Here is a 15,494-nt window from a genome sequence, read left to right on the forward strand (position 1 = left end):
TTTCTAATCGTAGCCTTTTGATAGGTCTTTTTTGACAGCTTCCTCTCTTCTCCATTACAGGAACATGTTTTTGCAGTTGTGCGACCCAAATGGGCCATTTCAAGCTGCCCCATCGGATGTGGAGCGCTGATGTGTAAGTATTACTTTAATACCCATGACATGGCCGGGTAGACAAGACTCCCAGGAAAGACAGAACTCACAGAACACGATTATGGGGAATCTGGGCTCCTGGGGACCTTCAGGGCCTCCCATCTCCTACTGACGAAGGATCACTGATTTATCAGATGTTACCCTGCTTAAACAGAAGCAGCCTATTAGGGCAGCTCACTCCATTCCTAGAATCAAACATACCCAACCCACTCCCCTTATTTTACAGAGAAAAATCAGTGGAGAACGGTAGATCTTATTCCTAGAAAGCTGATGAGCCCCGTTTCTCTTGCAATGGAAAGACCTGGCTGCCCTGGGCCACATCCCCACCTGCCACAGGGGTTGGCAGCAGAGGCGCGCGCGCTCTGCAGTTGGCCACAGTCCCCTCCACTCTTCTCTCAAAATAGGCTCGGGTCTTTAACCTAGACTACCCCCACTGGCCCCGAAGCTCTTCTTTTATCTTTGAGATGGAGTCTCCCTCTGTCGCCCACGCTGGGGTGTGGAGTGCAGTGGCGCGATCTGGGCTCACTGCAACCTCCGTCTCCTGGGTTCATGTCCGTCTCCTGGGTTCATGCGATTCTCCTGCCTCAGCCTCTTGAGTAGCTGGGACTACAGGCGCGCGCCACCACACCTGGTTGGTTTTTGTATTTTTAGTGGAGACGGGGTTTCGCCATGTTGGGCAGGCTGGTCTCGAACTCCTGATCTCAAGTGATCCACCCCTCTTGGTCTCCCAAAGTGCTGGGATTACAGGTGTCTGCCACCACGCCCGGCTAATTTTCGTATTTTTAGTAGAGTTGAAGTTTCACCCTGTTGGCCAGGCTGGTCTCGAACTCCTGACCTCTGGTGATCCACCTGCCTCGACCTCCCTAAGTGCTGGGATTACAAGCATGAGCCACCGCGCCCGCCCTCCCCGAAGCATTTTTAATTGCGGTGCCGGCTTTAAAAAAACTTTTAGGTCAAGAAACGCGCTCCAGAAGCGCGGCGAGGGTACGTTGGCCAGGCGCCTTCCGTCACCTGCGCAGCCGTAAGGGCCGCGGACCTCCCCGCCTGGGCAGGAGGTGTCCGCAGAGGCCTCGGCGCCCTGGCCCCGCTGTGTAATACACTGCCCGGGGCTGGGCCCCTGCATGCCCGCGGGCCTCGGCGTCTGTACCCGGTACCGCGGGCGGCGACACCTACCTCGCGGGGCTGGGGAGGCTCGAATGGGCTAAGAGACGGGACCGTGCCCAGCACCGGGCCTGGCACACAGCGGGCACCCAGTCTGGGGGCGGTGTCGCGCAGTCCCAGCGAAGAGGCTGCTGAGGCTGCAGGAGCAATGACAACAGGGGGTGCCACCCCCTGCCCGCGCAGCCTAAGGGGCCGCGGCGGGCCGGACCCCGCACCTCAGCCCCGGGATGCGGGGGCGGCCGCGCGCACAGCTAGGCGCTCGCGCATGCGCACCGACATCCAGGCCACGGATCGAGGACAGAGGTTAGATGGGTTGAACCATTACGGGAAGGGGAGGGGAAGCTTTGGGAGGAGTGAGGGAGGGTGGAAAGAGGAAGAAAAAAGCAAGATAGGACCGCAAGCTGGACGTAACTGGAAGGGATCATGACTGCGGAATCCAGCAGGGGCATTGGAGTTGTTGTGCACTCAGCTCCGAGCTTCTTCGTAGTCCCTCACCCCCGTGGCTACTATGGACTGATCCGGAAGGTCAGGCAGGGGGAAGCTGCGCAGGCGCAGTGTGAGCGGTAACATGGCGTCCAGGCCTAAGCGGCGGGCCGTGGAAAGTGGGGTTCCGCAGCCGCCGGACCCCCTAGTCCAGCGCGACGAAGAAGAGGAAGATGAAGTCGAGGATGAGGACGAAGACGATGACGACAGTGACGAGGAAGAGGATGAAGAGGACGACGTCATTGACGAGGTGGGAAGGACACGCTTCCCTAGTTGGTTTATACCTGAGAAAAACTTTCTGGCAAGCCCAGGCTGTGTAAAAATAGCGTAGTGACTTCCCTAACCCTGAGGGTCTGTGAGGAAAAGCTGGAGATAAGTTCTTTCTCAGGTTTCTCCTCGGTCTTTCACACACTGCAGCCACAGTGGTTATTTTTGAAAGGCCGACTCCGGTCCGGTTAACCTCGCAACCCGCGGCCCCCCGAAAAAGCCCGCCGCAACAGGTGTGTTCTCGCCCTCTTTAGTTCTCAGGCTGAAGCCTCAAATCCTGAATCGGCCACCGCGGGCCCGCAGAAGGGGCCCTCTCCCCGCAGGGCAGCAGCTGACCTCTTCATTCTGCGGGCGGCACTCACGTGGGCCCTCGGTTTCTTGAAGGCTCCTGCCGGGTTCTACCGTAGCAGCTTTTTCAGACGCTCTTCTTCATCCTGCAGAGTTTTCCCTTCTTCAGATCTCAGCTAGGCTGTATTTTCTGGCTCCTGGGGCAGCTGACCCAAATCGTAGGTAAATCTTTGGCTTCATAGTCTTATAGAACTGGGTTCTTTTCTTCAGAATAGGTCCTATAGTGCCTGGAAATATAGGTACTTATTATTTGTTTAATAAATAATTAGGACTGAATGGTCCTTCAGACCACTGAATGTGTAAATAGATACCTCAACCTTAACTTGTCCAAAGCAGATTTGTATAATAATTCATGCCCCTCTCTTAACCGTCACCGTTTCTGTAAATGGCCCCTAAAATCACCAGCTGCTCTAACCCAAAACTTTAATTCCTTAACTTTAATTCCTCCCTTTCCTCATCCTATATTCAGTCCATCAGTAAATCCTGTTATCCAGACATTTCTCAGCACTGATTATGAGACCATCGTAGTCCACACCTCCATTATCTCTTGCCTGGACTACTATTTAATATAACAGCTTTTAACCGGCGTGCTTTTCTCCATTCTTGTTTCCCTACAATCAGTCTATACTCCATCTACAGTCAGAGAGATCTTGTGGGTCTGATCTCACGCCTCTGCTCAGAGTGCTCCATTGGCTTTCTAGTTCATTTATAAGAAAATCCAGAATCCTTACGTTTGAGGGACAGAAAGGCAGCCTGGATGGCTGGATCAGAATAAGGAAGAGAGAGTGATAGGAAATAAAATCAGCGGTAACCATGAGTCAGTCATGAAGAGCATGGAGGGGAGGATACAGAGAAGCATGGATGCAGGATTAGAGTTGACACCATGACGTGTGCAGGTGATCAGTCTTTCCTTACAGATCTTTACTTTGGCTCTGTGCCTTGAATGCCATCTCACCATTTTTCACTTAGAACTTTAACTAGCTATTTTATTACTTTTGGGTTATAGAAATCAGTGCTTCTTGTGTTAACATGGGAAATCTATCAGACCACCACAGTCTTAATTCTAAATCACTTGGGAATGAGGGACAGGGCTCTTTTCTACAAACATGACTGTTCCTGCTGAAACCATGTGGAGATGAGCCCATACCCAGGAAAAGGGTGCTGGACATATACTCCATTTGCTGCCCATTTCCCTGGTGGTGCCATCATAGTCTGGGACAGAGGTCGAAAACATCTATCTAGGCAAAAAAAAGCAAAAAAACAAAAAAACACTAGATGAGCATCATTTACAGAATGTATTTATGTCTAAGGAATAAGTTTAAGTCCTGAATAATGACAATTTGTTATTTGGTTTAGTTTGATCCTGTTTGAAACACTCCCACCTGACCCCTTGTTTTGCTGCTCACATAATCTGGCTGAGTTAGCATTTGAAGTCTGCAAAGCTGGACTTAAAAGAGTTCAAATTGGAGCTGGAATTGCTTCAAAATTCCAGGGCCTTGCACATTTAACAATTAAGGAAGCCTTAGATATATATGTAGTTAGGGTGGCAAGGTAAAAGGGGGTCTGATTTCCTCTATGATGTCCTTCAGCTAAGATCTAAATTCCCAAACCATTAAAACCTGAAGTGCCTCAAAATATATTATTTCATCAGAGCCCCAAGTTCATTGTGTCACTTATCAAGGTATGATTTAGGGTCCTCAAGGACTGATCTTGTTAGTGTTTAAAAGGAAGGAGGTTTTGTTTTTGGCATTTTAGTGCCATCTTCTAGATTCTGTTGTCTTGCAGATAGAGATCTGGGAGCCCAGCTACACATTCATTCTTCTAGTCCCTTGTACTCATCGTGTCTCCTTCTGCCTTAGGGCCTTAGTTTGTTCCGTTCCCTGTACCAGGAACTCTCTTTGCCGTTTTTTGGTTCCTTGCTCAAGTGTCACTTCTTTAAGGAAGCCTTTCCTGACTGACTTCTTATTTTTTAAGTTGTTACAGCACTGTGTACCTTTGTTTTATAGCACTTACATTTATTTCTATAAATATTTCCTTAATGTCTGTATTCCTCCCTAAATCGTAAGCTGCACGAGAGCAGGATCATTTGTGTCTGCCTTACTAACCTTTTCATCTTGAGTGCCTGGCACAGTGCTTGGTACCTGGATTGGTACTTAATAAGTATTTGCTAAGCAAATGACGTGTAACCTCAAATCCATGGGCTAAGTCAAGCTCTAGACAATTCCAGGGACTTTTGAAGTGATTTTGATTTTTGCGCACCCTTTTTGCAATCAGGAAAATAATTTCTCCTTTGTGGCTGCTGTGTCTGGTTTATTTGAACCGGATTTTCTCAACATTTAAACTAGGTTATTCTGAGTGTTTTGTTTTCTCAGGCTTTTGTGTCACATGAAGAAAGAGTGTGAAGGTGCTTTGTATTCTCTACAGATGGCAATCTTGTCAATGTTTGCCTATTTTAAAGTCTAGATGTTTGTAGTTTTTCTGGTAACAACTATTTTGTGTGTTATTTGCAGGAAGTGAATATTGAATTTGAAGCTTATTCCCTATCAGATAATGATTATGACGGAATTAAGAAATTACTGCAGCAGGTATTGTCTTTTATTTATTATGCATAAATTTTCTCTTCTAAGAAAAATCGGGCTGGGTGCAGTGGTTCATGCCTATAATCTCAGCATTTTGGAAGGCCAAGGTGAGAGGATCACTTGAGCCCAGGAGTTTGAGACCAGCCTGGACAACATAATGAGAACCTGTCTCTACAAAAAAATAAAAAATTAGCCAACTGAGGTAGCACACACCTTTAGTCCTAACTCCTAAGGAGGCTGAGGCCAGAGGATTACTTGAGTCTAGGAGCTCAAGGCTGCAGTGAGCTATGAATGCACCACTGAGCTCCAGTCTGGGCAACAGAGCAAGCCTCTGTCTCTTAAAAAAAAAAAGATTCAGGTCATTCAATACAGGCTTTCTCAAATTCAAATTTGTAGAATTTCCATTTCTGTCCTCTCTACCTTGCTTGGAAGATAGAATTATTTCCTTTCATCTGCTAATTAGTTGAGCTATTTTTTTTTTTTTTAAATTCACAATTCTTATGTAACAGTCATATAACTGTGCTGTTTGGTGCTATAAAATTGATGCTTGCTGCTTCTCCTTATTCTTTTACTCATATAATATGACTCTGGTTCTTTAACCTTTATAGCCTCTACTGTCCTTTTCACCAAATTCTTTGGCCTTATGTTTATCCTCTCTTCTCCCTTTTTTCCTCCCCCTCCCCCATTACTTCTGTATTACCACTGACTGCTTTTCTGAAATTTCATAATCTTTAGCTTCTTTGACTCTCCTGGGCTTTTCTTTCCCTCTTGGGATTGCTTTTCTAGGTCATCTTCTTAAGTCACAGAAATTTCGTTATTTGTATTTGAATATAGGATTTGAAGTTATTAGAAATCATGCTTTGATCTTAATTTAAAATTTTTTCCTCCTTTTAGCTTTTTCTAAAGGCTCCTGTGAACACTGCAGAACTAACAGATCTCTTAATTCAACAGAACCATATTGGGAGTGTGATTAAGGTAAGCAGGACAATTGTGTTTATTCTGATTAAATTAGTTCTTTATTCTGTTCATGCTGGGCATCACCATGCTTGTAATCCTAGCACTTTGGGAAGCAAAGGTGGGAGAATTGCTTGAGGCCAGGAGTTCAAGACCATCCTGGGCAACATAGCAATACTCTGTCTCTACAAAAAATAACAAAAAATTAGCCGGGCATAGTGGCACCTGCCTATAGTCTTTTTACCCAGGTGGCTGAGGTAGGAGGATCTCTTCAGCCAAGGAGTTGAAGGCTGTGATGAGCTTTGATTGTGCCACTGCACTCTAGCCTGGCAACACAGCAAGACCCTATATCTGGGGTGGGTGGGGGAAGAGTTCTTATTCTGTTTAGCTCAAATTGGAAGCAGGACTACTGGAGGAAGGGAGACTGATCAGAAGTCATTGCAGAAATCCAAGCTTATTAAATGCAGTAGGCCAGGTGGTGGCAATGGAGAGGGAGAGAAGTGGGCTCATTTAGAATATATTTGGGAGATGAAATATGATGGGGTTTAGTCCCTGATTGGGTCTGAAAGTGAGAGGAAAAGGAGTCAAGGATGACTTCCAGGTTTCTAGCTTGAGCAAACAGGATAACAAACATGGAAGAAGGCCAGGTTAGGAGGGGGAATGTGAGTTTGGGTTTGTACATTTTGCGTTTGAGTTACCTGTGAGATACCGGGTAGCGGGTGGAGCCCTGGAGACTTGGGAGTTTGTCGTAAATGTTATTGAAGTCATAGAAGTGATTGAGATTGCGCAGGGAGGGAAGGGACAGACACCTTAGTAATACCAAGAATACTTGGATATCCGAGTATTGTAAGTGGCAGAGCCAGCAAAGGAGATTAAAAGGGATGACAGGAGAAGTACAAGAAACAACAGTGCAGTGATGTCATACATGGCAAGAAAGACAACATTTGAAGGAGGAGGGGATGGTCATCCTTATCAGATAGATGTTGTAGAGAGCTCAACAAAATAGGACTGGTTTGGACCCTGGCTCTGCTGCTTATCATCTGGTGGTTCTTTGGGTTGTCTGTTGTTTGTATAACAAACCACTTCATAGCTTAGTGTTGTAAAATAGCAACACTCATGTATTTGGCTCATGGATCTACAGTTTGGACAGAGCTCAGTGGGCACAAGTCATCTCTGCTCCTGCTCCATCATGTTAACTGGGGAGGCTCGACTAGGGGCTGGAGGATTCCCTTTCAAGATGGCTCACTCACATGACTGGCAAGTTAGCCCTAGCTGTCTGTTGTGAGCTTAGCTGGGACTCTGGACCAGGGGCCTTAGTTCTTGTCCATGTGGGCCTTGCCACATATTGGGTTGCTTCCAAGAGCAAGCAGCCCAAAAGAAGCAGGCAGAAGTGGTGATATAGTGCCATTTCCACCATTTGCTTAGTCAGTACAGATACAAATTTCTACCCAGGGGGAGGCCACATTGATTCCACCACTCCATGAGAAAAGTATCTAGGTCACTTTGTCAGAAGAGCATGTCCAAGAAGAGATCCACTGGGGCCATCTGCGAAAGATACAATCTGCCACAGTACCTTAATCTATTTCCATTTCTAGCTCTGAAAATGAGGATGATACTAGCACCTATCTTGTAGAGTGCATGGGTAAACAAAATGAGTTGCTGATTGCTTAGAACAGTGCCTGGCAACTGACAAGTGCTACATATGTGTAGCTGTCACTGTTGATGTCTTTTTCCTGTTCCCAGCACCTGTTCCCTAGCCTGTTGTGAAAAAGACAACAAAAGTTCCATTCAGTCTAATGTTCCACTCAAAGTACATCACCTTCAGAGCCAAAATTCTTGAAAAGTAATCTTAAGTCATGGTTTCTACTTCCTGTCCTCCTATTCATTCTTCAGACATTCTTATCTGACTTTTACACAACTAAAATTCTGACACTGAATGATAGGGTCACCAACATACTTGTTACTAAATGCAGTGTCCACTTTTCAAGGCTTCTGACAATATTAGTAACCTTATGGCACTCAATGTAAAGAAAATGAGAAATTAAACCTACAGGGGCTTCCTTTTATTAGGGCAATGGGAAAAAGCAGACCACCTGCCCTTTCATCAAATAAATGTGATTTCTAGCTGATTCGTGTCTTAGAAGACACTTAGAAGACCTAATGGATATGGAGAAGCAGCAGTTATTTTTATCCTTGAAAGAGGTTATCTAATGGCAGGATTCACCCTTTAAATGGATAATTACATCGATAGCTCTGCAGTTATAACTGGCTTCTTTGGCTTCTCCAGAGACACCTGAGGTGTCCTGAGGATAGAGACTTCTTGTTCTTAGTAAAGGGACTACCCACAGCATTCAGTGGAGCCAGTCCCTAGGATCATAGAACAAAGGGCAGGGGGGTTCTCTTTTATCCCTTCTCTCTTGCCCATGTGGTAGGTATAAGTGGCCCTCAGGCACTGCCCAGCTTCACTTATGGTCAAGATTGACAAGTGTTCTGGAAACTCATGAGTTTTAGATGAAACAATGCTGTGGGCCAGCAGAGAAGCAAGGCTTGGCTCCAGTCAAATTGTGTAGAAAACAAATTAAAATGCTTTATTTCATGAGGTTTTATCTCTTCTGGTTTTGTATTATATTGAGAATCTGATAAAATAACTTAAGAATCTAGTACAAAGAAATTTCAATCTGTCCAGAATCTGGGACAGATTGAAATGAGTCAAGGGAGGTAAAGTGAAATGAATAAGGTCACACAGTATTTAAGATACAATGCTTTCCAAGATGATGGTGGTAAAACTGTGACAGTATTTAAGATATAATGCTTTCTAAGGTGCAGTGGTAAAACAAAGTGTTGCTTTTGAAAAGTGAAAAGATAAATAATTCCTACATCCCAAGACTTGGTATTATACTCTTGGTATTATACTAAATATAACATTTAAATATTTTTTCTTTTAAAATAGCAAACGGATGTTTCAGAAGACAGCGATGATGATGTGGATGAAGATGAGGTTTTTGGTTTCATCAGCCTTTTAAATTTAACTGAAAGAAAGGTTGGTTTCACTGGGTGGCATCTGAATGGTTATTTCTTAGGCCAAAACCACTTTTATTTAATGCATGGTTAAAATGTCTTATGTCAGACAGTGCTACTAACTATAGGGATAAGTGCTCTTGTGAAATCTTACTGTAATCCTTTTTTGATATGAAGGTGGTGGTGTTGGGTCTGTACCCAGTTAAAGGTGTTTGCTCCCTGTGCTTTAGGGAATCATCTGGCTTTGCAGTCCTGATGTTAGTACTGATGCGGGAGCTGTTTGTGCTGTGTGTCTGCAGCTGGTATCTTTGCTACTTGTGTAGTGGGGATATTTTCAGGCTTTGCTGCCTCCATGTTGAGGGCACTTACTAACATTTTATTTTGTTTTGATTCATCTCTTTTTATTGACTCTCTGATGAGTTGTAATAAAAAGTAAACCAGCTGCTTACCTTCCTTAGAATAAGATGCAGGCTACACTTAATCTTTAATTTTGAAATAAACTTTCCAGTTACTTCCATCTATCTTTATGAGATGGACTAGAATTGCCATTCCAGTGTGTCTGCATGTTAATTGATGACTCTCTTACCACTGATCATGGGATGGTAAATAACCAGTGTATTTGCTTTTGAGAAATGCTTAAGCAGTCTACACTGAAGACATACAAGATGTTAAGGCTATGGCAGGAGACTGCCGTTAGCTGTAAGATGAAAAGTGATAGCTCTCACTTTCAGGTTTTCTCCTGTATGTGATGGCTTGTAATAGGAAACAAGCTTTCTCTTTGCTTTCTAGGGTACCCAGTGTGCTGAACAAATTCAAGAGTTGATTCTCAGCTTCTGTGAGAAGAATTGTGAAAAGAGCATGGTTGAACAGCTGGACAAGTTTTTAAATGACACCACCAAGCCTGTGGGCCTTCTCCTAAGTGAAAGATTCATTAATATCCCTCCACAGATCGCTCTGCCCATGTACCAGCAGCTTCAGTAAGAGACTTGGGAAAATGTCTTTGAACAGTAATTTTTTTTCAGGTAGATTCATGAATGTCATTTAAGTAGAATATGCAGGTATAGAAAGAGTTCTTTCCTTGGTTTAAGCGGGTTTAGTGTGAGGGGAGTGGAAGAAACATCCTGTGAAGTGCATACATTATTAACAACTGGCTTTTTGAAGAGTTTGTGACAATAATCTTGAAATTTAAACTTAAGATTTAAGTGGTATATAAGTAGATAATTTCATAATAGACTTTTCATCTCCATTTGATTGAAGTTTTCACCTTCACAGATAGCTCTCTGCAACACGAATAAAATAATGAACAATTACAATAATAACAAAACTGGTAAAGTTTCCAAAGTCTGTGGGTATGTTTCATAACTAATGAAATCATAGTCCTGATACTATGGCTAGCTTTTCAGAGTTTTTGTTCTATTTTTTAATCCAGGAGTTTTAAGTTTACAAAAATATTTCAAATGTAGCTGTGAAGTCTAGCAAACTGAGTGCACTAAGAATTGTATTGCCTGTGCTTTGCAATAGAGGACAAAATATAGGCACACTCTCTTATTTCTATCTATTAAAAAATTTTTTTTTTTTTCTGCAGAGACAGGGTCTTGCTACATTGCCCAGGCTGGTCTTGAACTCCTAGGCTAAAGCGATCTTCCCGCCTTGGCCTTCCAGTATTGGGATTACAGGTGTCAGTCACAGTGCTTGGCCTAGACAGAGGTCATAGCACTTGCGTTGTGGTTTTCCTTTAAATAGCTGTAGGAATGCAACTCTACTCTGGAAACCTCTAGGTTTGTTGTTTTTCCCTAGGGATTCGGTGCTTATCTCCTGCTCCCTGCTCTCTCAGCTGCAGTTCAGATTGTGCTTCTGGTGCTTTAAGTGGTTTTTCTTTTTTTTTTTGATCAGCTGGAGCTCACATTTATTTGGTTTTATAGGAGGGTGATTTGCTTTCTCCTAGTCCTGTTAAAGCTGAAATGAGCCAAGCGCAGTGGTGCACGCCTGTAGTCCTAGCTACTCAGGAGGCTGAGGCAGGAGGAATGCTTGAGGCCAGGAGTTCCAAGCCTCAGTAGACTATGATTGTGCCTATGAATAGCCACTGCACTCCAGCCTGGGCAAAATTGCAAGACCCTGTATCTTTAAAAAAAAAAAAAAAAAAAAAAAAAGGCCAGGTATGGTGGCTCATGCCTGTAATCCCAACACTTTGGGAGGCTAAGCCTGGCAGATCACTTGAGGCTAGGAGTTTGAGACCAGCCTGGCCAACATGGCGAAACCCCAATTCTACTAAAAATACACACACAAAAAAATTAGTCGGGTATGGTGGTGCAGGCCTGTAATCCCAGCTACTTGGGAGGCTTAGGCACGAAAATCATGTGAACCTGGGAGGTGGAGGTTGCAGTGAGCCGAGACTGCGCCATTGTACTCTACAGCCTGGGCAACAGAGTGAGATTTTGTCTCCAAAGGAAAAAAAAAAAAAGCTGAAGAGGAGGGTTGTTCTGAGTTTCTTCCCTTGTTCAAGGGCATCCCGATGCACAGGGCTATGCTTAATTTTCAGAAAGAAGCAGCATTAAGGCTTTGTGGCCATTTCATTGCTAGAATTTCGGGTATGTGTTTATGCAGTTTCTGCAGTATGTCAGAAATTAGTTCCAGACTCTAGCAGTTGACTGTAGTAGTAGTCACAGGCTGTAGTGACATTGGTTGTGGCTGTATACCTTTGTGTGTTTCAGTTAAATGTTCATAGATTTAAAAAATTCAAAAATTCAGATTCGCATATATTTTTAACTTCTGCACAGGCAGAGCAGTGATACATTGAGTGAATTTGAGACTCATCTGATCTGTTAGTTGCTATATATCCACAAATCAGCATAATCTGAGAGATATACTATTATAAAAAGTAGTACATAATCAATCTGAAATGCAACTGATTATGTAAATAAAAATCATTGCTGTAGACTTAAGTGTTCAGATTGAATGCCTACGTCACAGCAGAACCCACCGAAGATGCCTCACCTGGTTTTCTTTGTGCTCTGGTTTGTTGATGTATTTCACTTGACCCAGCAGGTAAACAAATGCTGTGTGTGCCTTGTAGGAAAGAACTGGCGGAGGCACACAGAACCAATAAGCCATGTGGGAAGTGCTACTTTTACCTTCTGATTAGTAAGACATTTGTGGAAGCAGGAAAAAACAATTCCAAAAAGAAACTTAGCAACAAAAAGAAAGCTGCGTTAATGTTTGCAAATGCAGAGGAAGAATTTTTCTATGAGGTAAGACTATCCTGCTTATCTATTTGTTTAGATGTAAATAAGGATTTTCTTAAATGATTTATCAAGATCTATTGTTCTCCCACTTTATGTCCAAGTCTTTCAAGTGTGGCCACTGTTTTTCTGTTTCCCCATAGGACCTAGCAGCTAACATAGTGCCAGGTGCGTAGTAGGTACTCAAGAGGCTAGGCACTAGCCTCCTTGCCTGCACTGTGGTTATGAGCGTGAGGAGGAGGAGGAGAAAAGCGATTAACCTGCTAAGAATGATTAGGCATTTATAATACGCTTCCTGTGAAATCTTTCCTTCTAAAACCATGCGGAGAGGTAGACATTAGCCTGGGGTTTATGGTTGTGGACTTTAAGTTATAGGGAGATGAGGGAAATTACCTGAGATCACACAGCTGGTCAGTGTGGAAGCTGGGGCATCCCTGCTACTCTGTGTCCTTAGTCGTGGATGTCATCCCGCTGGTGGGATTTCTCCAGCATTTTTTTCCTATAAAGGTAGCTTGTACTGTGATGGACAGCCATATACCAGAGAATATTCTTTCTCACCCTCTCTTCCTCTGAAAAATCTTGAAGTGGGCCAGGCATGGTGGCGCACACCTGTAATCCCAGCACCTTGGGAAGCTAAGGCGGGCAGATCACCTGAGGCCAGGAATTCAAGACCAGCCTGGCCAACATGGAGAAACCCCATCTCTACTACAAAAAAATCAGCCGGGCATGGTGGCAGATGCCTGTAATCCCAGCTACTCGGGAGGCTAAGGCAGGAGAATTGCTTGAACCTGGGAGGCAGAGGCTGCAGTGAGCTGAGATCGCGTCACTGCACTCCAGCCTGAGCAACAAGAGCGAAACTCTGTCAAAAAAAAAAAAAAACTTGAAGTGTGTCTCTGAGGGGAACTATTTTCCTGAATTGGATGATATCACATCACTTTTAAGACCTCTACAGAAGACTAAAGCACTACAAATTTAGCTGTGCCCTTCTTTTCCAGGAAGTAAATCGTGAACGTAATTTTTAAAAAACATGCTTTAGCACCTCAGGTCGACCATTTGTGGGGAGTATGTGTGGGTGTTTTAAGATGGCGGGGTATGCAGATTTACTCTGTCTTCACACAAAAGCCTGATGCTAAGGAAGCAGCTGAGAAAGTGAGAAAAGAGTATTTGAAGACCAGTTCTAGTTAATTATCAAATTTTATGAGTCTTAATTTCACTTACGTATCACAAGATTATTTTGACAATTAAATGAAAATATCACTTAGCTGCTTGCTCATCTCTTAGAAGTTGCACGCCTCTATCCCTGTTCCTCATGTGGGTTTAAAATCTACTTGGTTTGTGTTTTATAACTTCTGCCTGAATGTCCATTTGAACTTTTAAAATTCTGAGTTTTGCTTTTTTTAGCTCTCATTCTTATTTAAGCATATGCCAAACATACTATTCTTTGCCGTAGATTAAATGGGTTTTGTCTTTGGGTTGTCCCGATTTTTAATTCATGGTTACTTATTTGGTTTAGAAGGCAATTCTGAAGTTCAACTACTCAGTGCAGGAGGAGAGCGACACTTGTCTGGGAGGCAAATGGTCTTTTGATGACGTACCAATGACGCCCTTGCGAACTGTGATGTTAATTCCAGGCGACAAGATGAACGAAATCATGGATAAACTGAAAGAATATCTATCTATTTAACTCATTTCCAGTGGACAGTGATGGGCCTGTTTTTGTAACATTACCAGAAAACTCAGTGGAGATTTACTGAAAAACTCATGACTTTATTCAGATTAAGGTCCTCCACAAAAAGTAGGGTTCTGTCCCATGTGTCTGTGACACATTTACAAAATATCAGTTTTTAAAATTTTGGTCAGATTATGAGTGGTTGATTTAAAAACTTTTCCAGGAAGAAGAAAAACATGGAGTAGTAATTTAAAGAACTCAATAAAAACTTCTATTTTTTATTTTAAAATAATATACACAGTGTTATTTTCTTCAAGACTGTCCCGTGGGTGTGAGATCCATCTTCGCGTCACATGCCTGCCATCCCCAGCAGCTCAGCCACCCAGCTAACTTTGGGACCCTACTGCACCTTGCGTTTGCTGGGGAGTCACTGTAGAGTGCATCTCTGTTCAGCAGTTTCAGGGCACGTCTCACACATTTTCTGTTCCTTATTCATTGTTGACATAGGGGACAGGTGATCCATTACTTGCTGTAGAATATCCTTACTTTCACTAGGAGGCAGATTACTGAAATAGTATTGTGGTACCAGTTGCATAAATCTGTTTGTTTAAAACAAAAAGATTAGATTTTGAGTGGGGAAGGTGGTGAGAGACACCAAACATTATGTCTGGGCACTTCCCATCCCTGGAGCATCTACCTGCAGAACCGGTGTTTAATTTGAACTCCTCAGTATCTCAGTCCGACTTTGTAAAATAAATACTTTCTGGTTTTCATGCAGCCAATGCTGTTGTATTTCTAGAATAAGTTGGCCTCTCTAGTGTTACGCCACACAGTGGAAGTGCTGTCTACCACTAACCTTTAGTGGAAACGAGTATTTCCTCTAAGACCCAACACCATATGAGAGGCACCGATCATGTATGCTTAGGAGAGCTTTGGCCAGGGGCATCTTTGCTGCTTTCTCATTTTAACTAGTACCACTCCACATCCAGCTGCGTAAGCCAGACACCTATGAGTCACTCTTGGTTGCTGCCTTGAACACTACTTGCCGGAATAGTAGTGGAAACTTCTAAATGGATCCAGACTCTAGTGGCTTCTCAAAGACTAGCAGAGTAGTCACACTCTCGCCACTGCCTCTCCTTTCCATTCATGTGGCAGCCACAGTTCTTTTTTCTTTTTAGACAGAGTCTTGGTCTGTCTCCCAGGCTGGTGTGCAGTGGTGTGACAATAGCTCACTGCAGCCTTGACCTGGGCTCAAGCGATCCTCTGCCACAGACTCTCAAGTAGCTGGCACTACAGGCGCATGCCACCATGCCCAGCTAATTTTTTTCTTTTGTAGAGATGGGGTCTTGCTATGTTGCCAGGGCTGGTCTTGAACTCTTGGGCTCAAGCCATCCTCCTGCCTTGGCCTCCCGCCATCCTCCTGCCTTGGCCTCCCAAGGTGCCTGGCCAGCTACAGTGATCCTTAAAACTATATTGAGAAGATGCTACTCTTGCTTAAAATGCTCCAATTGCTGTGTACTGCACTTGGATAAAATGTAAACTATGTGGCTCACAAAGCCTTACACTTTCTGGTGGTGCCTGTCTCTCTCTTCAGCCTCCCCTCCTTCCTCTTCCCCAACAACTCCA

The 15,494-nt window shown here is 43.8% G+C and overlaps 3 protein-coding genes across 49 annotated transcripts in view; 1 reads left to right on the top strand and 2 right to left on the bottom strand.

The window, feature by feature from the left end:
• Window positions 1–1,582, bottom strand: part of UROS (uroporphyrinogen III synthase) — a 51,536-nt gene extending 49,954 nt beyond the window's left edge. For 42 of the 43 annotated variants that reach the window (XR_013397675.1, XR_013397670.1, XR_013397674.1 and 39 more), the window contains exon 1: window positions 1,324–1,582. The gene's annotated coding sequence lies outside the window, so the exon portion shown is untranslated. 43 annotated transcript variants of the gene reach the window in all.
• Window positions 1,583–1,867: 285 nt separating this feature from the next.
• BCCIP (BRCA2 and CDKN1A interacting protein) overlaps window positions 1,868–15,494 on the top strand; it is a 28,186-nt gene continuing 14,559 nt past the window's right edge. For 4 of the 5 annotated variants that reach the window (XM_015148434.3, XM_015148435.3, XM_028853349.2 and 1 more), the window contains exons 1-6: window positions 1,868–2,044; window positions 4,920–4,994; window positions 5,883–5,963; window positions 8,893–8,982; window positions 9,750–9,937; window positions 12,034–12,208. In XM_015148434.3, the coding sequence (XP_015003920.3) occupies window positions 1,880–2,044; window positions 4,920–4,994; window positions 5,883–5,963; window positions 8,893–8,982; window positions 9,750–9,937; window positions 12,034–12,208 (774 nt within the window). In that variant the 5' untranslated portion in view covers window positions 1,868–1,879. 5 annotated transcript variants of the gene reach the window in all.
• The window catches only part of DHX32 (DEAH-box helicase 32 (putative)), a 56,330-nt gene continuing 54,781 nt past the window's right edge, over window positions 13,946–15,494 (bottom strand). The window contains exon 13 of the mRNA XM_015148438.3: window positions 13,946–14,467. Coding sequence (XP_015003924.2) covers window positions 14,296–14,467 — 172 coding nt within the window. The 3' untranslated portion in view covers window positions 13,946–14,295. The remainder of the gene's footprint in view (window positions 14,468–15,494) is intronic.

Source organism: Macaca mulatta, chromosome 9 (genome assembly GCF_049350105.2).
Source record: "Macaca mulatta isolate MMU2019108-1 chromosome 9, T2T-MMU8v2.0, whole genome shotgun sequence".
NCBI lineage: Eukaryota > Metazoa > Chordata > Mammalia > Primates > Cercopithecidae > Macaca > Macaca mulatta.